This window comes from Ammodytes marinus (genome assembly GCF_949987685.1).
Source record: "Ammodytes marinus genome assembly, chromosome: 10".
NCBI classification, from domain to species: domain Eukaryota; kingdom Metazoa; phylum Chordata; class Actinopteri; order Uranoscopiformes; family Ammodytidae; genus Ammodytes; species Ammodytes marinus.
Window position 1 is genome coordinate 27,582,950 of NC_137214.1, and position 25,171 is coordinate 27,608,120.

General features: G+C 41.3%; 1 protein-coding gene across 1 annotated transcript in view; it reads left to right on the forward strand.

Moving 5' to 3' along the window:
• Positions 1-619: 619 nt before the first annotated feature.
• Positions 620-25,171, forward strand: part of gpc3 (glypican 3) — a gene marked incomplete at both ends in the record, with an annotated part of 146,622 nt that continues 122,070 nt past the window's right edge. The window contains 2 exons of the mRNA XM_080036106.1: positions 620-776; positions 12,990-13,151. Coding sequence (XP_079892232.1) covers positions 620-776; positions 12,990-13,151 — 319 coding nt within the window. The remainder of the gene's footprint in view (positions 777-12,989; positions 13,152-25,171) is intronic.

Genomic DNA, 25,171 nt, shown 5'->3' on the forward strand with positions numbered 1-25,171 from the left:
ATTCATCTTACACGACAACAGCTCGTGCGCAGCTTGAATCCCGCTGATATCTCCTCTCCTGCAGACACAGGGGCCGATGGTGTGTGTGTGTGTGTGTGTGTGTGTGTGTGTGTGTGTGTGTGTGTGTGTGTGTGTGTGTGTGTGTGTGTGTGTGTGTGTGTGTGTGTGTGTCAGCTGTTACCATAGTCTATGGCCATTACACCAGAGATGCGATCTGTTCATACGCGCTGCAGGTTGTGACGTGGCGCGCGCTTGGTGAAGACGAGCGCGCGCATGTATTCGAACGAACGAAGCTGCTTCTCTCTCGTGCAGTTACCTTTCGGAGTCAGTGAGGAGAGTGAAGTGGGACTCTGAAGTTCACCGCATCGGAGGAGCCTCAAATATCGGCTCGATAGAGGCTTTTAAGACGGACGGACCGTTTAGGGAAAAATATTTGAGTAAAAAAAAATCAAAAAAACGGAAGGATGCTGATCCAAGAAGCGATGGGAGCTGCAGTTTCTCCCCTTCTGAGCAACCGCGGGATCCTCTTGTAACTTTTAAATGCGTTGAAGTTTATGTCAGTTGTACGTCGCGTGCTATTCTATTCTAACCGTTTTGGTTTAACTGCCGCTCGCGTGCCATGTCTTCTCCAACGGTCCACCTCGCGCTCTTTCTGTGCGTCTTCCTCACGCTGTTCTCTCTACCGGGCGGACAGGTGCCGAACTGCCAGGAGGCGCACACCGTCTTTCACTCGCTTCATCCAGGCTCCAAGTGGGTCCCCGAAAACCCCGTGTCAGGTAAATATAGCCTATAATCACCGACTTAGAGACAGTTAGGCTACCTTACAAGGAAACTCTTGATATCCAACACCTAAACCAAAAATGTCTGTCTGTTTATTGCCTTTCAACACTGTTTGGAAGGATAAGTGGTGAGAAACAGCCTTTCGTTTAATTCTGTATGCAAGTGACACTACTTTACATTTAGCTGCAGGTTTTTACGCACTTGACGTAGCCTATGGTGAAATAATCTTTGACTGTTGACTGCATTTCTCTAAATTTAATATTTATTCCAGCCTCGACTGTAAACACTGATTTATTTTCACTGTTCAGACAAACACACACATACACACCCACACACATACACAGACAGACATTACCATAATAACCGTTTTCTAAGGCAATCAAACCCCTTTTTTCAAGGCTGTTGTCAATCAAAGCCAACCCACACACACTCTCCATGGCTCTGGCTAAACACTTAAAGGAATACTTCACCCATACGGAACCAGCGTTCTATCATTATAAAATAACTATTATAATATAATGAATGAGGTTTTTCTTCCCTCAGTCTTCTCTTAGTCTTCCCTTGGCCCAGCTGTCCTGTTAATCCTAACCCTTACTGTGATGTCACAAGAAGGAAACTGTAGGGTTAGACAGTGAGACCATAAAACACTCTTTCTGCCTTTTCTCAGGCTAAGATGATCCGATTTCATTTTTTTTTGCACATTTATACTAAATAGGATCTCCGAGTTCAATACACCTTCATATTCCAACCAGTGAAGTAGGCCTTTAACCAACCTGCTCTGAAACACATCATTCGACCACGTTAAAGATTGTGTGTGTGCGTGTGCACGCGTGTGTGCAGTTGGATAACAATCATACAGACTTTATTACTCCTGCACCTTTGATTCTGTCAGTACTTTTGCAGATATGAAATAAAATCTTTTTGCCGGCTCCGAAAAGTATAGAAGAGATAGCACACATCTCAAGTTCCCAGGTCAAGGAGGACACAATACTATCATTTCACTTATATATTAGAGAGATAGATAGATAGATAGATAGATAGATAGATAGATAGATAGATAGATGAAGTGTTGATCCCAAGGGAAATTCTTCCATCCAGTTGCACATACTAACAATGTAAAAACAACCCTGTGAAGTTAAAACCTTACAAACCTTAAACTATTAGGCGACAACAATACAGCAGTGTCTGAATGTAAGTTGTGCAAATTGAAACAGGTTAGAAACTAAGTGAAATGCTTTTTTAGGATAGTACTGTTTGGAATAGCCTATATATGTCCCTTTAAAGTGAACGTTTGGTCTGAATGGCCAGACATGTGTGCAGTGAAACTTCATGTTGTAATGGTGTTTGAATCTGATTTGGCTGTGAACCTGCTGTGAATAGTTACTAGCTCAACACGACGGGATGATTTGATTGGTTGTTGAATAATTAGGGGCCAACTCCCAGCTGTATTGACTCTGCCCTTATTTGTATACATTACTGAATCAAACCTTTTCAAATGCTCTGTAGAAGGCTCTTTGTACGGAAACACGACAGCGCTGATCTATTGTGATTTGAGCCTAATCAGTAAGTGAAATGACTGAATATTTAGTCTTTCTTAAATTGGGAACTGGAGATGTGCTACTTTTTCTTTATTCTTTTTGGAAAATGCCTATTTGACTTTTGGTTAAGCACCCCACTGTCAATCCCCACTGTTTAAACGAAACCTCCTTTTTCTGCTAAATCTGTTTGCAGGCGTCTGTTATGTGGCTTTGAACCTTCTGCTATACGTTTAAGAGTTTTTTTTTGTTTCGTTCTATAGATGATAATGGATTGCACACAAAGAGAAAGATCAGCACTCTTTATGTATGAGAGTTGATTAATAGTCATGTTCGGTACTTCGGTCTCTTGGCAGCTTTTCCACCGCAACGTTGACACAGAATACAGATTAGTGGTGTGTGTGTGTGTGTGTGATATAAATTGCGGCCACCCCAAAAACAAATTGATGGTAATTATCCAAACTGTATAATTATGGTTCCCTGGTGCTCAAAATGCCACTGCCTCTGGCGCGGAGTGGGGAATGGGAACGCGTCTTGGGGAAAGAGTGACTTGACTTATTGAAAAACAAACTGAGCTGATGAGGAAATAATTTAGGTCTTATACACACACACACACACACACACACACACACACACACACACACACACACACACACACACACACACACACACTCCCTTATCCTATTTTGTAGAACACAACACGTTGATGTACTGCTGCTGCTGGGGCCTGTTGAATGCATTCTGATTCACTATGTAAATGGATATCCCTCTCCTGTGGCAGATGTTAATTGGGTGTTTTAGTGTCATGTCAGCGCTGGCAAGAGCCCCCGGTTAAGTGCTTTTTCTTTCTGTTTTTTTAACCATGCAACCTCTCACACACCTCACTCCCAGCGGACTCAGGCAATGTCCATGCGTACACGGATATTTAAAAAAAAAGGCATATTACACAGACACAATATTGTTTTGAATATCTCTGTACGTACTCAAAAAAATAATATCGAAATCACTGTTGTCATAATCATGCAGGCCAGTAGGTAGCGATAGTATGTCAAGTCAAACACCATAGAAGAACATTGTTAGCGTGCACATTGAGCGTCTTCTTGAGCGGAGGTGATGCATGCTCGGTAGATGTAAGCAACATTTGCCATGTGCAAATTGAGGTCATGACCCCAGTGCGTCTGAAAAAAAAACACCTGGAATCCCTGTCCCTATAAATACAGAAATACACAATTTTCCGAAATCTCCACTTTAGCCGTAGTTTTCAAAACGCTTCAGTTTTAGTGTCTGGTTGTGATGTTTGCATGTGAAAGTAAAAGTAAAAGCCAACTGAACACATAAATAGATACAGTTCTGAAAATACATTTTCCTCAGAGATGTTTACCGAGTAATAATGCATATTCTGTGAACATCTAAAGACTGCAACGAATCACAGAACCCTCCAACTCAAAGAGATATGCGAAGAAATTTGAAACATACTCTGTCACGCTCCCTGTACCATCGTTTTAAATCTCCAGTATATGTGGGTGCATAAAGATCCACTCCACCTTCTGAGGCCTACAAATCATGCATCTATCTATCTATCCATCTATCCATCCATCCATCCCTCCATCCATCTATCCATCCATCCATCCATCTATAATCACACACCCTCAACCACCTATAAGCCATCAAGCATGTTATCCCCCCAGCCAAATAATAGGGGAGAGTGTTTGAGGGTAGAAGTCACTGACGCGGGCCAAGAGAAATATTTAGCTTTCCCCCAAAATGTGAGGGCAGAGCAGAGCAGCGCAGCGCGTCAGTTGGCCCTGCACACACCAGGCAGCTCTCAAACCATTACTTACTCTGGAAATCAATTCAGCAGCCAGGCGGCCGACAGACTATTCATCCAGGCCTGTTAGGAGGGAGCTTGGTTTACACGCTCCCACGGCGCCACTGCCTGCTCCGTGTAGATTAATTGCTGGTTTTCTTAATTGAGTTGGTTGTGTAATAAGTGACTGATGGTAAAGAACTGAATTATACATGTGTTGTAAATGTCGGATTTTTTTAGATTTATGTTCTGTTCTGGCTATACCTAATCCTCTTTTAACAGCTAAACAAACACAACTTACACACAACTGAAATATATAGAACTGCTTAATTGTGACACCTTAGCGTCTTGAGATGCCTCACCTGTCAGGTGGATGTATTATTTCTTCCAAGGAGAATTGCTCACTAACACAGACTAAAACACAATGTGTGAAAATCATTTGAGAGAGATTGGCATTTTGTGTGTAGAAAAAGTCTTAGATCTTTGAATTTGAGCAAAAAGAAAGGTATTGCTTTTCTATTTTTTTCCCCAATGTATTTTCATATTCTTGATTCTGAATGACATGACTGAACCAGTAACAGTGAGATTTTTTTTTATTTCTCTTTCATTCCCAACTGTCAACAGTTAGCTTTTGGAATGACATAATGCAGAAATAAAGGATGAAAGAGTCCTGATATAGCCTACTGCAGACTTCCTAAACCCCTAACAGTCCCACAGGGAGCTCAGGATCCCACTTTGGGACGGTCTATACTGCAGTGAAATATACATAGAAATAATGAGGTGTGATTTCAGGGCTTACAGCTGCAACAAAGTGATACAAGCTTGCACACATATGTATTTTCTGCTTTCCTATTCTCTTTACCATCTCGAGACCCTCCAGATTTCTCTTGAGACTGCGTAGGGGTCCTGAACCTTAGGTTGGGAACCACTGGCATTATCATACATTGATTTATTGTTGAGTTTTTTTAACTTATTGTGCAGAAATAGTTGCATTACCAAACATTACATCATCAACAATAATCACATTCACGGCTTTTACTCATTCACACGCACCACTAATATATTCAGTTTCCCGTGGAGTATTTCTCTGTGTAGATCCACATATCCTCATACATTTATTCATTATTGATTCATTTGCAGGTACGATGCACATTTATCAGCATCACTGTAAAAAGGCTAATTTTCTACTGCTGTCCACATGTCAAATTAGCCGTTTAACTCAACAATAAAACACAAAAAAAGTGGGAAAAAGTAACTATGACAAAATGTTTCATCATTCTCAGCAACTTTGAAACGTAAAGTCATTTTATATTCCCACATATATGATATGTTCTATATTCTTATTCTCCTCCCACTGCTTTCTATTTAACAATCCTGACATATTAAACTTTTCCGGGCATTTTTCCAGTATTTTTATACCGTCCTTCATATCCGGCGCTGACATTGACATGTCTGTCCTCATTCTAGACAATATTTAAGCAATACATCAAACATTCAAAAGCAATATTCTGAATGAGACTGAGTTATGGCTCTAGGCTTTGTACTTCAGGTAGGATTTCCATAAATCCAGACTCTTCCTCTTTCGTCTTAATGACCTGTCCTTTTTTTATTTTTTATTTTACATTTCTGAGAATATCTTTTTTTCATACATTTAGGAGATTTTTCGGTCATATTTTTTCATTTTTATTTTTCAGCTATGCCTCATCCATAATACATCTTAGTGATTAATTTATACAGCATAAGTTGAAGGTTTTCTAGCACTCATTCTGTAGGAGTTCTGAACTTTTGTAGAAAGAGAGAGAGCGCTGGGCTAATGCAACACGAGCCCTTCGTTGAGGCGTACAGCGAATAAAAGATTGATGAAATTACATGTTAAGGATGGCTTGCTGTGATTTGACCAGGGGAATATCACTTTCTGTGTGTGTGTGTGTGTGTGTGTGTGTGTGTGTGTGTGTGTGTGCGTGCATGTGTCTTTCTGTCTGTGTGTGTGATTGACATGGTTATCCAATAATTACTACCAATGACTTCACAATTGAACAACTTCAACAAAGCTACCCTAGGGGCTCGTAAATGAGGGTTCAATTAGAATGCACTATAAAAAAATGAATTCCTTTGCTTTTATGGCCCGGAAATGTTTGTAGCTTGTAATAATAATAACAATAATATATTCAATGTATAGAGCTTTTTCTCGCACTCAAAGCGCTTTACATATAGGAGCACAACAGTAAAAGTATTAGTATAGTGTAACTAACTACACAAAATGTTAAAAAACCCTAGTTTAAGTTGGCCTACATGTATTTCACTACTCCCCAACAGTGGTGATGGGAAGGCATGAAGTTGTATTGATATGGTGAAGCCTTGTGTAGGCGTCTGAATCGAGAGATGTCCTCAGGAAGGCAGAGCGGGGAATCTAATAATGTTGCATGTTGTGCCAAGAGGCAAAAACACAGAAACACAAAAGCTTAACTTTTCTCTCTCTCTCTCTCTCCATCGGCACAATTCAAAAGGAGCGAGAGCAGAGAACACACACACACACACACACACACACACACACACACACACACACACACACACACACACACACACACACACACAATGGTGCCGTAGGAGTAGTACACCACTCTTTGTAGTGGCTGGTTCTGTGGGTTCAGTTCACTCCACTGTGGCGTCACATGTGTGCGGGAGTTTGAGCTCGTACCGCAGGACATGAGAGCGTGAAGGCAGCTGCGTCAGTGAGTGAGCGGAGGATATGGTGGAACTCTGACAGCGGTACATGACCTGATTCATGAGGTTGTTTGTCAATTATACAGTACCGCCTGTTCACTGACTATGTGTATCTATCTATCTATCTATCTATCTATCTATCTATCTATCTATCTATCTATCTATCTATCTATCTATCTATCTATCTATCTATCTATCTATCTATCTATCTATCTATCTATCTATCTATCTATCTATCTATCTATCTATCTATCTATCTATCTATCTATCTATCTATCTATCTACATCCATGAGCAACATATTCTCAACAAATGTAAGAGCAATGCTCTACTGTAGATCAGGGGAGCCCACACTTTTTCAGCTTGTGAGCTACTTTTAAAATGACCAAGTCCAGAAGATACTACTATAAAAATGAAAAACATATATTTATTTAAACAAATATCGATCATTCTTTATACATACAATATAAGTTGGTGTACCTTGCATAACTGCATGAACCCATATTGCCAGGCCCGCCTCAACCTGCCATTAGGCCCTGGGGCTGAGAGGTTGCGTATAGGCTCCCTGAGTGGCCGTCTTTCAACACAAATTTGCAGATGTGGAGTTGTCAGCGATTAGCTTTGGGGTCAGATTGTGTTGTTAAACATCATGAAGAACAAAGAACAAAAAGCTCTGTGCTGTTTGAAAGACATCGGCTGATCAATCAGATCAACTTGACCTGCTGCGACAGGTCCTTCTGTCTCTTTAAAGGTGGAGTCAGTGATTCTAGAGAACGCTTGTGGTCAAACTCGCTTTTTTGTCATAATCAGTGAATATCTCCTCACAATCTGCTACCTGTGTGTGCGGTGAAAATAGATCTGGTTTTGATACACAGCCTAGGCTCTGTAGACGTTAACAAAGGGTGTGTTAAAAAAGAGTGTCCAATAGCTAGAAACATGAGAGTTTACAGAGCCTATCCTGTGTATTAACACTGGATATTTTTCAGCGTACATACACAGTACGGACAGGTTGATGATTATGACAAGAAGTGATTTTGACAACACGCATTCTAAATTGCTGACTCCACCTTTAAGTACCTGTTTGTGTTTTGTTTATTCAGTTTATTTCGCTTGCATCTCTCTCTAACGTAGGGCACTTGTGACTTGCTGTCTTGATGTTGTGGCTTAAAAAATAACAAATCGCGCTCCTTAACATTCAAGCTTCCAGCTTACAAATGATTTCTTCATCAAACAAGCTAAAAGTAGAGCAGCAGTGAGCATAGCACCGAAAATACATTAAACAATCCTAATCCCCCAGTAGCTAATGATATTATTATATTCCTTAGGTTGGGTGTAAATTTCCATTTCCTTTATTGTCTCAACAAAGTGACACTGGCTTATTTTGCCCCGGAGAGTCAGCAAAGGAGTCCCACACACTTTACGACTCAACGCTTGTAGTTGATGTTTAATTTATGCTTAAAAATGAACGGCTTTTAACATATTCTATATCTTTATACAACTTGTTTTCCCCCCACGGTATCCATCATTAAACTTGCATAGTTATAGCTTCCTAATTGGTGCCGGGAAAACCGAAAGACGTCGTGCACGCTGTATTTGTGGATGTCCCCATTCCCTTGGCATAGAGTCCCAGAGCTTGTTAAAGATTTGACGGTGGTGTATGGGGGATAGATTGTACGTTTCCTTTGGGTGTAGCCTACACGGGACTGTTTGAAAGCACAGCTGGAGTATTCGCCCTCGGGAAATTTCAAACTTTCTGTTGTGAAAGAGAGGCAGCTAAGGACTGTCTGATAAGGTCAATGTGTTAAAAAAATAATAATAATAAATAAATAGTGACGCACTCAAAGACCTTGACGCTCATGAAACGGCAGAGTACTGCATGTCCGATTGTCATGCCCCCCCAACCCCTACCATACACACACACTCACACACACACACACACACACACACACACACACACACACACACACACACACACACACACACACACACACACACACACACACACACACACACACACACACTACAGGTTATTGATCGAAAAGCACGTAATGATTGAAAAGGCGTCACCTTGGACAGAGATTGTGTGGGAAATTTGCATCTAAATTGCTCCCGGGCCCCTGCACCTTGTCCTTCTTCATTTGGTGTGAGAGAATGAATGGGCCACCACGACACACACATCCACTAATTAGCCAATAACAGACGGATAGAAAGGTAGAAAGGTGCTCTCGCTGCCTGATAGCTATTAGGGGCTCGAGGTAGGTGAAGTGGAACAAGCTCAGAAGAAAAGAATGTAGTGGATGACAAGGAGGAGAGAGAGAGAGAAAGAGAGAGAGGGAGTAGAGTGGTTATTAGTTTTCATATAATACAGTATTAATGTGATTGTTCTCATTTGTTGTTTGTAATATTTGTAATTGTGTCAATGCTTTGGCAATTCTGTTAACTACAATAGTCATGCCAGTAAAGGTATTTGAATTTGAGAGACAGATACAGAGGGAGAGAGAGAGAGAGACAGAGGGAGACAGAGGGATAGAGAGAGAGATATGAGCCTAAAGCAGGAAGCTAATTCCCAGGTGATCTGTCAGTCAGAAAAAGGCAGTTTTATTTAGACGGTTTGATATTATTATGTGTGATTCTCTTTGCTTCCGAATCCTTTACTAGTTCCTCGCCAACCGACCAGCCGCCGCTGTAGAACTTTCTCCTTTAATGAAACGCATCTATCATCCACAAAACGACAAACGTGCATTTACCAAACGGTCTGTTTTGAGATAATTGCCTAAACCCCCTGTTTCGCTTTTCTCTCATTCCGCCCTCGCCTCACCTGCGGCGCTGTATTGACAGCTTAATAATTTTAGCCCCCGCAGCTCTGAAATTAACTTGATCTTATCTGTCAGGAGTCCTTTGTCCTTATTGATTTAGGATATTAAGCCTGTCAGTATGCATACGGAAGGCCCCCGCGTGACAGTTTTATTGCCTGCTTCACTCATTACACTCTCTAGGCCTACACACACACACACACACACATACACACACACACACACACACACACACACACACACACACACACACACACACACACACACACACACACACACACACACACACCTTCAAAACCCCGTCACGAGTTAGCTGGAGCGCTTCTCAGTTAGACTCCTGAGTTCTTATTAATTATCCAAGATGTCACTCTGTTGCATCTCCTGCTAGTTTAACTTCCCACTGTGCTCCGCGCCCGCTCTAAAGATTCCATTGTTTGAAGATCTCAAAGAAACAAAAGCCTCAAACCAATAGAGAAAGAAATACTCACTTTTCACTTTTCATTTTTAAGACAAAGCCTCCGTCTCCACAAAATCCTTTCCCTCTGGTTCTTTTACATGCTTAGTCGTTATCCAGACTTTTCTGATATCAATATATAGGCCTTTTAAAGCTATAGTGTGTAACTTCTGTCGCTCCCATAAGGAATTCTGAGTAATTACAACAACACTGTCGCCGCATCTACATGAGGTAAGCCTTAATCGAGGGTTGACATAAACGCTGCAATACTGAGAAATACAGAGAGAGTTTTGTGGAGCTGATAGGCTTAATACACTTTGTGTCAACTCGTTGGGCAATGTCTTGAATGTATACAAAATTAATTCAGGAAAAAGTTACGTACTATAGCTTTAATATACGAGCCCTCCTGCTAAATTAATCTCTCCACGTCCGTATCTTCCCTCTGCATGCTGAGGATAAAGCCACCGAAACCTTTCAACGGCCACATGGGACAGAGGGAGAGAGAGGGAGGGAGGGAGGGAGGAGGGAGAGAGAGAGAGAGGGGGAGAGAGAGAGAGGGAGGGAGGAGGGAGAGAGAGGGAGGGGGGAGAGAGGAGGAGGGAGAGGGAGAGAGAGAGGGGGAGAGAGAGAGAGGGAGGGAGGAGGGAGAGAGAGGAGGGAGAGAGAGAGAGAGAGCGAGAGAGAGGGAGGGAGGGGGAGAGAGGGAGAGAGAGAGAGGGAGGGGGGACAGATGGAGAGACAGGGAGAGAGAGAGAGAGAGGGAGGGAGAGGGAGTGACAGAGAGATGGGAGGGAGAGGGGGAGAGAGAGATAGAGAGAGAGAGGAGGGACAGATGGAGAGGGAGAGAGAGAAAGAAGAAGGGAACTCCTCTTTGTACATATACATCAGAGATGGTTGTGCCCTATTTATGTCTTTGTGATGGGTTGTGTGTGCATTGGGTTTCGGGAAAGGGCTGGAAATGTACGGCTTTAGTCTTTATTCCACTGGACCTTTCTCTATCACTACTTTTGACACAGAATGGTAGAAACTTCAACATAAATGTGTGTAGTTTCCTCTTTGAGGCATCACTACAGTACGAACGACAAACCGATACCAGCACTTTTTTAATTCAATAGTATTATCATCACTGTCCTATTTTTTTGGTATTATGTGTAAGGTTACTGTGTGTTTTACTGAGGCTCTATCAAAACACACAGAACTTCTAATTAAAAGAGCAGAAAATTATACAAAAAAAATCCTCATCTGTTTTGAACTGCTTCTATGCATGAGATTCAAAAGTAGCCTACAATATCAGAATTAAATTTCACTCAAGTTCAATGGCGAATTGATTGACTCTTTCATAAGGTTTTCAAAGGGAATAATTGAACAAGAAAAGTGAAAGAAGAAGAACCGTGTGTGGAAATGAATACTATTTCTTTAAGCGCGAGTTGTCTGACCTACGGAACTACGGTATAAATCTTTTCAAATCAAACTTAGAGAATGAGTTTTTATGCTTTCTCAAAGAGTTACTTGAGACGTAGTGATAGTAGTGTTATGGTCCATGTATTAAAACATGAAGAATGTGTCTTTGTAAAGGGATGTCCTTGTACGCGTCGTAAAATAAAAGCTATAGTACACAAGGGAGCTTCTTTATCCTCCATCTGAATGAATGCTAACCTTCCAAGTCTTTTACTCCGTCCTCCTTGCTGTGATATTTTCAAATGGAATTAATTTCTTTGGTTTGGTGTGTGTGAGGCTACGTCTCCCCAATAATACATCCTTGTCATCTTGGTTTTGCCTTCACTGACTCAAACTTGCTGCACCGAGCTCCGGGAAATCCAATTATTTCTCATCTGTGTGAACAACTTTTTAATGTCAGTGTCGAGGTGTAGAAATTTAGTTTTTTCATCAAATTTGATCTAAAAAAAATTGTCATAGTGAAAGCATCCTGAAAAATCCTGTTTTGTTTGTCGACACTCTTAACTGCTCCTGGCTGTAGTATTTAGACCTATAAAATACATGTTTTGATCCTCTGTGTTTAAAGTGTAGCCTGCAGTGGTGATACATTGGTCATATTGGAGGAGAAAAACAACATACAGTACATAGCTTTGGTGTGTATTGCTTGAAAATGTGCCCAAAAAATAAATTACTAATTTTTAGTTAAGATTTATTTTTGACTCCAGCCGTGCTAAATAACTCTACATAATGATCATACGCTCATTAGGGCTGCGGAGTCTGCTGCTGTAAATGCTTTTCCTCTCTGCTTAGCATGCAGAAGACACAGCTGATTCCTTTCTGTGTGTGAGTGTGTCTTTGCGTGTGTGTGTGTCTGTGTGTGTGTGTACTTGTTCAACTATTTTTGGGAGAACCAATTTGAGTTTTAGACATTAGGAGTGAAGACATTTTTTGTTCTCACTTTGGGACAGGCCTTAAAAGGAACTGTTTGAGGGCTAAGAATAGGTCCAGGTATGAATTTAGTTTAGATTAAGGTTAGTGTAAGGGTTGGTGTAAGGTATTTAGTTTGAATGGTTAGGGAATGTACATTATGTCAATGAATATCTTCACAAGTGTAGCTGCACAAATTTGTGTGTGTGTGTGTGTGTGTGTGTGTGCGTGTGCGCGCGCGCGCGACAGTGTTTGTGTGTGTGTATGTGTGTGTCTGCGTGCGCGTGTGTGTCTGTGTTTGTGTGAAGGGAAGAGACTTCTGTTCTGTGAAAATGAAACAAGAGTATCTTTGCAGCTCATCCATTCTCCCCTTTTCCTGTCTCTCCCTGTCTCTCCCTGTCTCTCCCTGTCTCTCTCTGTCTGTCTCTCCCTGTCTCTCCTTGTCTCTCTCTGTCTGTCTCTCCCTGTCTCTCCCTGTCTCTATCTGTCTGTCTCTCCCTGTCTTCCCTCCAGGTGCAGACCTTCAGGTGTGTCAGTCCAAAGGACCGAGCTGCTGCTCCAAGAAGATGGAGGAGCGCTACCAGGTGGCCGCACGCAGCCACATGGAGTCTGGGCTGCAGGTCGTCAGCGCGCAACTCAAACACATCATCATCCAGAACGCTGCCATCTTCCAAGGTAAGGGCTGAACACAGTGTGTTTTTGTGTGAATTAAGTTTTTGTCCAGACCTGTTGTAACATGGACAGGATAAACGATGAGAGTGAGGTGCCTTCTCATTTAAAGCTGCATTCATGTGCTTCTCGAATGGTCTGAGTTTCCGAATTGGGAAGTCGCTCTTCCGAACTTTTTCGTGTTCACATGCTGATGTTATTTATGAGCAGTTATCACTACTATAAAGTCAAGTGTAGCATTACTTATCTTTAATAATCAAGGTTGAATACTCAAAAATGCTAAAATATTGCTTTAGCTAATGTACCTGACTGTTATGAAGGGTTCAATACCGGAATAACGTTAAACACCCATCATAAATGCACCTTTCCAACTCATAGTTTGACAGCTCCGCTTTAATTTCTTTTGGCCTGTTCCACCAGCAGCGTACTCCGCCAGACAGTGTGTCACGTATAAATAAAGCAGGAGCATAATGCACGCAGACGGGGATGAGAGTTTCAACTGCTGCTCCGCTAAATGTTAAAATGGCTGACATGTGGTTAGAGTGACTTTAGATGTAGCAGCGTTGTCGGTGTCAGACATATTTGTACTGGAAGTGACAGTCCCCTGAGGTTTTTGGAGCGCTGTAAGTCAGTGATGGCTGTTATAACAAAAAAAGTCAGTATTGGTATTGGAACGCGCTGGCGGAGAAGAGCGACTAGTTTGAGCGAACACATATATTCAAATAACCGCTCAGTGCGACTTTGATGTGAAAAATGTGCGGTTAAAAGGATGAAAATGAAGGTGCAGGAGGCTGCTGAAAGTGAATGGGTGAACAGTAGAGTGACAGCTGGTATAAAAATGGTAGAGGCAGATATGTAAGTCAGCAGCAAGTATGTGACTCTGTCGAATCAGCATTTTCTGGGCTGAGATGTCGCTTTAAAGAACTTCAAACTGCTCTGGAGGCAAAGTTATGAAGCACAGGTATGTCTGCTTTACCTTCCTCATCACAGATTCGGACTGAAGTGGTCGTCACGTCAGTGTTAAGTGGCAGCTGTCCCCTTTACAGTATACGTATATAGTGTAATCTCAAATGCAGTGTAACGGTTGAGAATTTCTGTAAACGTTTTCCGTAAAAAAACAGAACCGCTTTTCTCCAAAGAGAAACTAAAAGCTCCTGGTAGTCATGTTAAAGAACTGAACTACAAATTGGTGCAAAACTTTTCTCCCACAGCTGCAGCCATATATTGGAAACACAAAAAATTTTGGGCTTTTGTTATTGGGGCTACACACACACACACACACGCTCGCATGCGCGCACGCACACACTCACAGAGGCCTTTTCAATCCTGCTCGGCAGCTCTGTTGTTTACTGTCCCGAGGCCCAATATTTTTAGTTTTCTTTTTTAAAAGAAAGATAGATAGATAGATAGATAGAAGAGAAAACACACACTCACATTGGTTGAGAAAGGCAGCAGCATCCTCCTGACATGCCAATTAAAACTAGGGTCTGTAATGGGGACCGTGGGGTTTGCTTCTTGACGCTGGTTGTTACACACTAACTACGTTAGAGGCTGCCTGTGCGCTGTGGTTTGGACTGCACTTTCCTAGAAGGGGCTCAATACTAATTGCTTTAGCATAGGGCTTTAGAGAACTCCCCAAACAGCCCTGGACCCAAATCCTTTTAACATCCTAGTCTTATCTGTTTCCCTTTACTGCAGTTTCATCCTCTCTCTCCATCGCTGTCTTGCTCAATTTACTTGACTTTTTTTCCTCTTTCTTTCTTTCTTTCCATCTGTCTCTTTCCCTCTCTCGCGCGCTCTCCTGCTACTACTGGGAATTGAGTGCATGCCTTGTTTGCAATCGTCTTTGCAGCGGCTTTCTGTCTCTCTTTCTTTCAACGCTCGCTCCTGCCACAGATCAAAGGGCTTCCTCCTCTCTCTCATCCCTCTCTCTCTCCCTCTCTTTCTATCGCTCGCTCATCTGTCTCTCTCTCTCATCTCTCTCTCTCTCTCCCATCCCTCTCTCTCTGTCTCCCTTCATCCACCTGCTCCGCTATACGCTTTTCCCAAGCTTCACACTACACCAGAGGTTTTTCGCCGCCTTTTGAAGTCAACTTCTCCAAACAATTGAAAAAAGTAATGGCTCTTTCTATCATTGTCTTTTAAAAGCGGTAAGATGAGAGGCTGCTTTAACATTAGGCTTCTCCTAGAGAATCCATACAAGGAAATAGGTATAAGGCATTAGGCGTTTCTAATGATGCGTGCCTCGTGTACATAATATGCCATTTGAAAATGTAATGAGCCTTAGCTGCCCTCTTTATAGTGTACTACCAGGGAAATATGTAATGGATAAACTGCAGAACCCACTCTGCAAACCAGACAGTCTCTTGGATTTCATTTTGGTTCACATTAGCGGGATCATAACAGCATATTTTCCCCATTGCCTGCCTTGATTGCCTCCAACTCAATGGCCTGCTTGTTGTCAATTTAGCCTCAGACGAGTATCTGCAAAAAACCTGCGCCTGATGTTCAATCTAATCTTTCAGAATGAGATGCTGATCTGGCGCATGCTGAGAATTTAATTGAGAAAATAAATGATGGAGGACACAATATCTCTGAAGAAGACTGTGTTAGTATGTGTAGCACGTCATTGAGTAGCCTGCAAATGAGTTGATACATTCAATCTAATGCATGTTTGAGTCAATGCTGAAGTGAATGGGCCATGATAACCTGTGACATAAGAGCATTAAAGGGCCACTACGCTGATTTTACACATTAAGATCAGATTACTTAGAGGGCCGTTATACCAGTGTTATCCATTACTCAACAGTTATTACATATTGATTTGGCAATTATTGATTAAATAGATACTAATTACATTACTTTCCCATACTTGTCATTTTTTTTTTGCATTTACCAGAAAGCATTTGCCGTGAAATTTCAATGACTTAGGGTCTAGGTTAAGATTTAGGGTCATACAATGAGAGTCTATTGATTTTGGAAGTGTAGGAGACAGCTTTTCTTTAATCTAGAGAGTAAAAATCATGAAATCTGGGCTTCTCCCCCCACACAAATAATAATAATAATAATAATAATAATAATATATTTAATTTATATAGCGCTTTTCTCGCACTCAAAGCGCTTTACATAGGAGCACAGCAGTAAGCAAACAAAAGGAAAATGACACTTTGTTCACCAAGTTAGTAGAAATGCTTTAATATGGTTCTCAGTACAACAGAAAATACTTAAAAGCTTTTCCTGTCCAAAGTGTTATTGGGAGAAGGGAACATGAGCACACTGCTGTCTGCACGGTGTCACCACAGCTCAGTGCTCCTCTGAGCCTGAAGAACAGCTTCACCCCGGGGGGGGGGGTTTGGAGGGGGGGCACTCACTAGTCCAAAGAGCAAACCCAATTAATAAACATGAGAGGACACGATTGGCCCGATTGCTTATGGAGTCAAGTGTGTGTGTGTGTGTGTGTGTGTGTGTGTGTGTGTGTGTGTGTGTATCAGAGTGTTGTGGGGATTTCAGCAGAAAAAAAAGTGGGCCATCCAGCCTGGTGCTCCTGGAATGACTCAATGAGTCCATAGCAGTCTGTGGCACAGTAGGGCGTCGAAAACAGGTCGGACTTGGACTAGATTCAAGCAGCATGAGGGCGTTCTGTATGTGGCTTCATCCTATGGTGTGTGTGTGTGTGTGTGTGTGTGTGTGTGTGCGTGCGTTGGTGGTGATGGCTTTCCTCTCTGGGGCGAATGATTGGGACTATTCGAAGTCGCTTGGGAGAAATGCTAAAATGTTTTTCAAACACATAGACACCGCATGATATGCACTAGGACTCTAGTATGGTGGCCCTGAAGTACACATCAAAAACGGCAAATAGGAAAACACAATAACAATAAAATGAAAGAAATGCTCATGGATTTTTATCAAACACGCAGACTCTGGGCGACCCGCGGTGTGCGCTGCTCAACAAACTCTCACAATATCTAAGAGGGCCTTTGTACGGTGGCCCTGAAGTGCAAATCAAAACGGCACATAGGAAAAAGACAACAACAATTCAAAAAAACACAATTTCTTTCTGCTTAATGTTTGTGGTTTCTGTTTTTTGCTGTTGTATTTTGTGATTTGTCGTTGTGTAGTGTTTCTTCTAGGATTGAGAAATAGCAGTGGCTCTCAGGTGAGCTAGGATTTTTTTGAAAATTCACAAATGCGTCCTGACAGAATGTTTCAAATGTGTGTGTCTATCTGTCAATGGCTCTTGAGGCTTGAGTATAAACTACATTTTGCACAATGATGAACAGAGGATAATTTTACATATCGAGCTTTGTTCAAAATTCTAGAAAATTCTATTTTATTGAACATAAATACATAGCCAATAATATAGCCTTAACAAATGACAAGTAGTAGTAGTAGGCTGGTTAAAAACGTTGTGGTGAAATAATTAGGTAAGCCCAATTAAAGAGTTTAAAAGTTTAAATGCTTTGTTTAAATTGATGTAGATGAAAGCATCAGCCTTTAGGCAAAGATGCTTTGTCTTGATTTGTAGTTCAGGGCCAAAGGTACCCCCCCCCCCCCACACACACACACACACACACATACACTGGTCATAATTGAAAAAGTTTTACTCAACAGAAGTGTGAATAAATCTTCTTCCTTTTGTGTGTCCTTGAGCTCCCTCATACCTCATTCCTGTCGGGGCTAACAAATTAGCATCTCATTAGCAGTCTCCAAAATATTCCATCGACTTGCTCCTCCTGGATGGGTTTTAATTACTCTGAGTGTATCAGGCATTAGAATGGCAGCCCCCCTGTGGCCTGCGCGGCAGAGGTGGTTGTTGACCTTCAGAGCTGCTCTGCCCTCATTCGTCTTGGGATAGTGCTGAGTGGACGGTTGTCGTGGCAGTGCGGTTGCCGTGGCAGTAACCCAAACGAGATGTGGCAGGAGGCAGACGTTGCAGGAACCTGGCACGGGGCCCGAGCTGTCCTGCCTCTCTCTCTCTCTCTCTCTCTCTCTCTTTCTTACTCTCTCTCTCTCTGTCTCTGCCTCTCTCTCTCTCTCTGTCTGTCCTGCTGCCAATAATCAAAATCAGATCTCGCTGCTTTAAGCATCCCCTTCTCCTTCTCGTTAGCCGTTCGCTCAGTGCAAAATGCTGCGTTCAAGTTGTCGAACCGCTGTCCAGGAAAGTCGGAGTTTCAAAGTTTTAAAAAGTTCCCAGTCGGAATGTTTTCACCTGAAGACATAATTCCTATAACTATAGGCAGATAGACACACACACATTCGAAACGTTGTCAGGGCTCATTTGTGAATTTTTCAGAAATCCTAGCGCACCCGAGAGCCCCACTGCTATGTCTCAATCCTAGAGGAAACACTATACAATGATGAATCACAAAATACAACAGAAAAAAACTGAAACCACAAACAGTAACTGTAGTTGGAACTGGGTGGGTACTGCTCGTTTTCTATCTGTAAATATGTTGCTACGATATTTGTAAGCACAAAATATAACGTAGAGCATTGTTATCAACTGGTTTGGCTAACAATGGCTAGCCAGAGGTGATTGCTAAGGTGTACTTTCATAACATGCTTTTTTTGTAATTTCCTACTTTTGTTTCAATTGGAAGAACGCAGTCAACACAGATGTGACGTCGCTACCAGTTCTGAAATTCTGTATAAATGCTTCCTTAGTCCAGGCCTTTTCCTTCAGGTCTCCCCATCATGTGCTCACCAATAATCATACACAGGCTCTCACTCGCTCTCCATGGAACCATTTTTTTCCCTTTTGATAAATCTTCCTGAAATGATCCAATAACAGTGTGTACTGGTGGGATGTGTGCCTGCTGTGAGATGTCTGAAGTTGTTCGCTGTACGCTGTACGCTGCCCCCGGGCAAATCTAATAACTTAATGATGGGGAGAGGCAGTTTCTCTATGTCCAATGGGCCCCTTAGAGCGTCGTTTACCAACCGCAATGGGGGGAATATACCAGCCATTACCACTTCTACTTCTATACAACTCCTAATTTGATTTTAACTTAATTGCTTTTGTTTCGTAGTTATGTGTCACGTCTTTGCTGCCGTGTGAGATGAGATTCTCCCTTTTGAGGACCTCTGCTAGGCTTGGCAAACCGTGCTACAAATTGGTGTTTAATAAAATAGTGTTACATTGTCTGTTAGTGTGTGAGCTCCGAGGTTTCTCCAAGGAAGAGAAAAAAGCAGTTTTGCAGTAAAGTGCCCGAGAGAACAGTTCTGTGTTTGTGAAACATATAAGCACGAAAAATATCCAGATACAGCAAACGCACCATAGTGATTCCTCTCATTATTTTCTCTGTTGAGTGTGGAGACCGTATTACACTCGAGGCAAATACAAAGTAGATGTTTGGGTGCAGTTTGCCACTGAATTAACATGACGTGGCTCGTGTGCATATGAATCTAATACGTGTTTTTGTGTCACAGATATCCCCCTGTGTGTGTGTGTGTGTGTGTGTGTGTGTGTGTGTGTGTGTGTGTGTGTGTGTGTGTGTGTGTGTGTCAGGCCTGATCCCTCTGTGTAGCTCCTTACAAAAAACTTCAAAACAAAGTCTCCTGCTGCGTCTCATGTCTTTTTTTAAATATTGAACTAGAACATGTGGAAGCAGATTATGCAAATGTGTTAAAACGTAGTTTTTTATTGTCAAACATAAACAAATTATGTTAAAAAAAGTCACTGCTCTGAAAGAAAATATAGCAAGAGAATAGGCTAATAAATTGTCTTAGATGTTATTTTATGCCAGCAGTCATTTGAATTCTCGTTTGAATTGATTTGTTTGGTTCAGAATTCTTAGTATTCTCTTGAAGTGCTATTGAGGCAGGAGTTTCAGTCAATATAAGCCTTTTTTTAAATATCTTTGTAAGGAACATTTTTATACATACATATTATATTTTTTAGATACAACATTGACTAAGCGATCTGGTGTATAAAGCACGGTGATTATCTTTTTTTATGCTGCCCCTTCCTCATCCCTCTTTCATTTGCTGTAGTCTTACTTATGTGTAAAGTTGAAGGCTGTGAGGTATTGATATTATCTGAATAGGCTCTCTGTTTTTTTTTTTTATCTTTGTGGACTTAAGCACAATCTTTCAGCTCAACGGACAAAAGGACTGTCACAAAAAAGTTCAAGATAATATTAAAAGTAATGTTTTATTATAGTAACACACACAGTCTATCCTAAAATACGAAGTAAAATTTTTCCCGTTCATTTGCGGTACCTTCTCTGTCTCATTTAAGTGATACACTAACTGGATTGACATTTTGAAAACACAGCAAACATCTTACCTTTAACCCCTTAATGTGTCTATGCTGTTGAAGCGAAAGAAAGAGCTTTCACACTCTACTTTTCCAAATTGTAATTTTTTTGGAATAGCGAGGATGACAATGAACAATCTCAGAAGAGTTTACAAGTCTTAGCTGGACTGGAGTAGAATATTTGTGCAAGTCTTAAACACTGAGGAATTTGAATTCAAATGGATTATTGAAGAATGAATACTGCATGTTTTGCCCATGTTTGAATTGTGTGAATTTGAATAAAAGTCGACAGCCCTGAGTGGTTTCATGTTGGTGACTTTTGACACAAATCCTCCTCTTCATAACAGAAGTGACAGAACAATGACTAGTTTGAGTGAAGCTATGAAGCTATTATCAGATTTATACCTTAGTCACTCCTAACTGGAAACAAATCACGTGCTAATTTCCCTTTGTGAGGCTTCTGTATGGTTGTGTAATGGTGCTGTGCAATTCAAATATATAAAACCACATTTTAAACTTATTTTTTAGTAGCAATGCATCAAATAAAATCCAATACGTCAGCGTGAAAGATCTCCCTAGAACTCTTCTAAATGTCAAGCGACTCCCTAGTCCTACTGAATATGTTCTAACCCCAGGGTTCAGAAACTCGCTCCGAAAAATATCACAGGAGCTGCAGAGCTTAACTCACCTGAGGAAACTAAAGAAAAACTATTTGAGAAAAAAATCGCTGTAGTTGTCTTTCTTTAACCCACGAGATCAGGTGTAGAATAGGAGGCCATTGGAACCATTTTACTATTGCTTTACCCAAATATAAACCTCTTGTTTCTCATTTTTTACAAGCTTTCATTTGCCATTGTTTGCCTTTCTCCAAACATTGTATAATCTCTGCAGGTACAGGAGGTTTCCTAGCGCTGCGGTCTCCACAGGGGGCGCCTCAGCAGCGTCCCATCCCCAACAGAGCTCGCATCCTGTTTAAAAAGTGCCCCCGTTTGTCTGGCCCTGTTTCACTACACACACCTATTTGAATCGAGCATCCTCCGTCATTTCATTGCACTCGAAACTAACTCCCCCCCCCCCCTCAAAATAATCTACGCCTGTGTCTGTGCTGATAGTACGTCAGCGGGCCGGCACCACATGGGGTAGGATATCTGCATAATGTTTCAGCTGTGCCTCTGGGAAATCTTCAATAGCAGAATTATCACCCGCGGAAAAAAAGACTAAGCGAAAAAGAAGCCAACGCCAACTCTTTCAAATTTTTATTCTTTGGGCTGTTCCTTTTACTACACATTTTCCGACCCATTATTCTTAAACAAAGGCTGATTTCTCTGTTAGATTAATAGCCATCTGTGCTGTTAAAAATGAATTCTGGGAAATCCTGTGAAGAGGAGGATAATTTACCTTTTGATTTAAGGCTTCTGAGGGAGTAGAAAGAACGGCGTATAACCCTTTAAAATATGTGAATATCTTTTGTCGGTGCTTGTTCTATGGTGTGTCCTTGAATGTTTTCTTATTTTTTTTCAAATATATTTTTTGGGCATTTTTATGCTTTATTGATAGTGTAGAGACAGAGTTGAAATAGGGCAGAGAGGGGAGTGACATGCAGAGAACGACCGCGGGCTGGAATCGAACCCGGGTCCGCTGCTGGCCGAGGCCCATGGGGGTCCCTACCAACTGAGCTAAGGGTGCCCCCTCCTTGAATGTTTTCTGATGAACAACAATGTCTTAGTCGACAAAGAAAAACCTTTCATACAGTTTTTGCATTGTCCTACTGTATATACTCAACCCTTTTATTTTCTACATCTCAAAGGCAAAAGATTGTTCTATGCTCTTTACAGAACACATACTTCACACTTCATGGCTCATTCAATTAATTTATTCTCATTTAGTCTTTACAGAAAGTATTTTTTTATACATATACAGTAGGGGAAGGTGGGGTGATTTGTGCATTTTGGAAGTTGCAAAACCCCTTGTTTCTAGAAAACCGTGGAAGAAATTGGAAATGTGACCACATATTTAAGAAGAGCCGTCCATTTGACTCATCCTGTAAAGAAGGGAGACACAAGGAATAAGATATAAGCACGTTTAAGCTCAAAAAACTGTGTTTTGCCTTTCAAAGTAAAATTTCCATGATCAAGGTTTTTTGATTATTGTGTCTGAACAATTATAGACACGTTTGAAAACATTTGACACATGTTTTAGTGCTTTGGTATGCTACACTTTGAGTCTATATAGTTAGCACAATGTCAACCCTAAATTGCTGCATCATGCCTATTATCCAAAATTCTGGGGATGGGGTGATTTGTGCGCAAGGGCCTGGGTGAGTTATAAGTAAGTAAGTAAGTAAAATGTATTTATAAAAGCACATTTATGACAGTTTGCACTGTCCAAAGTGCTGTACATAGTGCATTCAGTAGGTAAACAATGAAGGTACAATAACAATAACCAAAATAAAAGACGTAAAGCCCATACATCCACATAAACACAGATAGTAGTGCAGAGGTAAGATAGTTAATGGGGAGGAAACACCAGGGTGTACATATGGGTTTTGAGCCTTGATTTAAAGGCAGAAATGTAGGGGGAATCACATTTGTCAGGTGGCAGTTGGTTCCACAAGCACGGAGCAACTAGTGCAAAGTACATTTCTGAGAGTTGTGCCAGTGGCATGGCTGTATACGCTGGTCACCAAAAGAAAGTGATTGTCTACAGTAGCTCAGAAGAGAGTGACATCTCAATTCCACTTAACGACACCACTGATGAGAGTTCAGATGGCCAGAAAGATGATGATGGTGACTTTGTGGGGTGATTTGTGCGACAAGACAACTTTTTTTCCGAAAGCTATATTTCTTAAACAGTTTATTCCAGATCCAAAGTTTTTATTGCCAGGGATGCACAACATCCTGAAATATATGTACATATTTGAGTTGGAGACATAACTGTCAAGGCCTCACTTTAAAATCACTTTGAGTAAAAAGTTGCACAAATCACCCCACCTTCCCCTATATATAATACTTTATTAAGTTTTCAGAACAGACACAAAAAAACACATTACAGCAATCTCCTATAGAGGTTGGAATAATAAATAGAAAATAAATTAAAATGAGAAATCACAAAAAGAAGCATACACATACACAATATAACACTACATAAGCCCTTAGATGGACATTTCTTATGAGTACTCACGGCTTTAGATAATTAGACCCGAGTTTTTGATTCCGCTTTGGCGTCACTGCTAGCGATGGAGCGCTATCTTCAGAGGAAGCACACGACTTCTGTTCGACCCGATACAACTTCAATGTCGTGTTCTTAACACTGATGTGTCACGAGTGGCTTTCGAGGGACAAAGCATTGAGCCTTATTTTAATGATGCGCCCTGTTGCACGCCTCTCCAGCTGAATTTCATCATTGAGGAAAAAACAAACAGTGCGCAGTGAGGATCAAAGTGTCATTTGAAATGTTATCATCAAACGGAGCTGAAGCGACTGACAGCTCCAGCTGAGAGAACCAATGAACGAATGTATGAACGAATGAACGGTCTTTGTGTCTTTTCAGGGTCTGATGATGGAGGGAGGAGAGGAGAGGAGGAGAGGAGGAGGAGAGGGAGAGAGGGATGAAAGGGAATGGAGAGGAAATGAATAAAGGAGTAGAAAGGAAACGATGATGAGAGTAAAGGGAAGGAAATTAAAGCTTCTTTCGCAAACAAATGCTTAAACTAGCTAAAATCAACATTTTGGGGGGCACCACTGGCTCAGTGGTAGAGTGCATACTTAACCATTTAGGCCAAGTTCTTGTCACAGGAGCCTGGGTTCCATCCCCTAACCTTCCCTGTTTCCTATCTATCTGCAAAAATGCCACAAAAATATGATCTAAAAAAGAAAAGAAGCTTAAGATTTAAAAACAACAACACAACCACAGTAGACATTCAGTTCCGGGTCAAATGACTTTGCAGTAGGCATGGATATTTATTTACTTCACCTTCGATCGGCAATGATTTGAACATCACACCCGGATCAACACGCTAATCTGCGCATCTGTCATAGCATTGCGCTGTCGATTGAGAAACAAACATGACTTCCATGCTTCTTGTTCCGTTGTTTGCTACAACTTTTTCCGGCGTGTTCGTGACATCACCAACATCATGACATCAAACATGTTGCACAGCATCTTCTGCAGGTGATACTGCAGACCCAGTTTTACTTCTAATGTCAAATTGGGCAATAACCTATTTTAAGCAGGATTATCTGTGTTAAAACAACCTGTCTACATGCTTATTTTGGTGTGGAAAGGGTACAAGGGGAGCGCAAAGAAAAGGAAATGAGGAGGAGAAGAGAGGGTGAAGAGTTGAACCCGCATATTGACGTGAACACATCTCTAACCGAGCTAATGAGCTCCTTTAAATGAATCACCCGGCCTCTTCATGCATCATGCCAGACTTTCTCTCCCCAGTTAATGGATGATACAGATCTGCTCTTCAGAAATGTCCACAGTTCTATTTAATCAAAGCCGTTTCTCTGAGCTAAATCAATGCAAATGCGAGATCACATTTGAGCAGCCACATCTATTAACGAGACATGTCTGAGAAAGCAACACATTTGTCTTCATTTTAAGCCAAATGGAGCCTATTCTTGGATGTCACTTTGTTTACATTCATCCTCACTCTAGGGGTGTGCTCGGTATAAATTAGGATTCAAGTTGTTTGAGTGTGGCTCTGTGGGGGCTAACCCTATCTAGACCTGGAGGTGTTTGCTTGTCAATCTATTTCTTTTTGCGA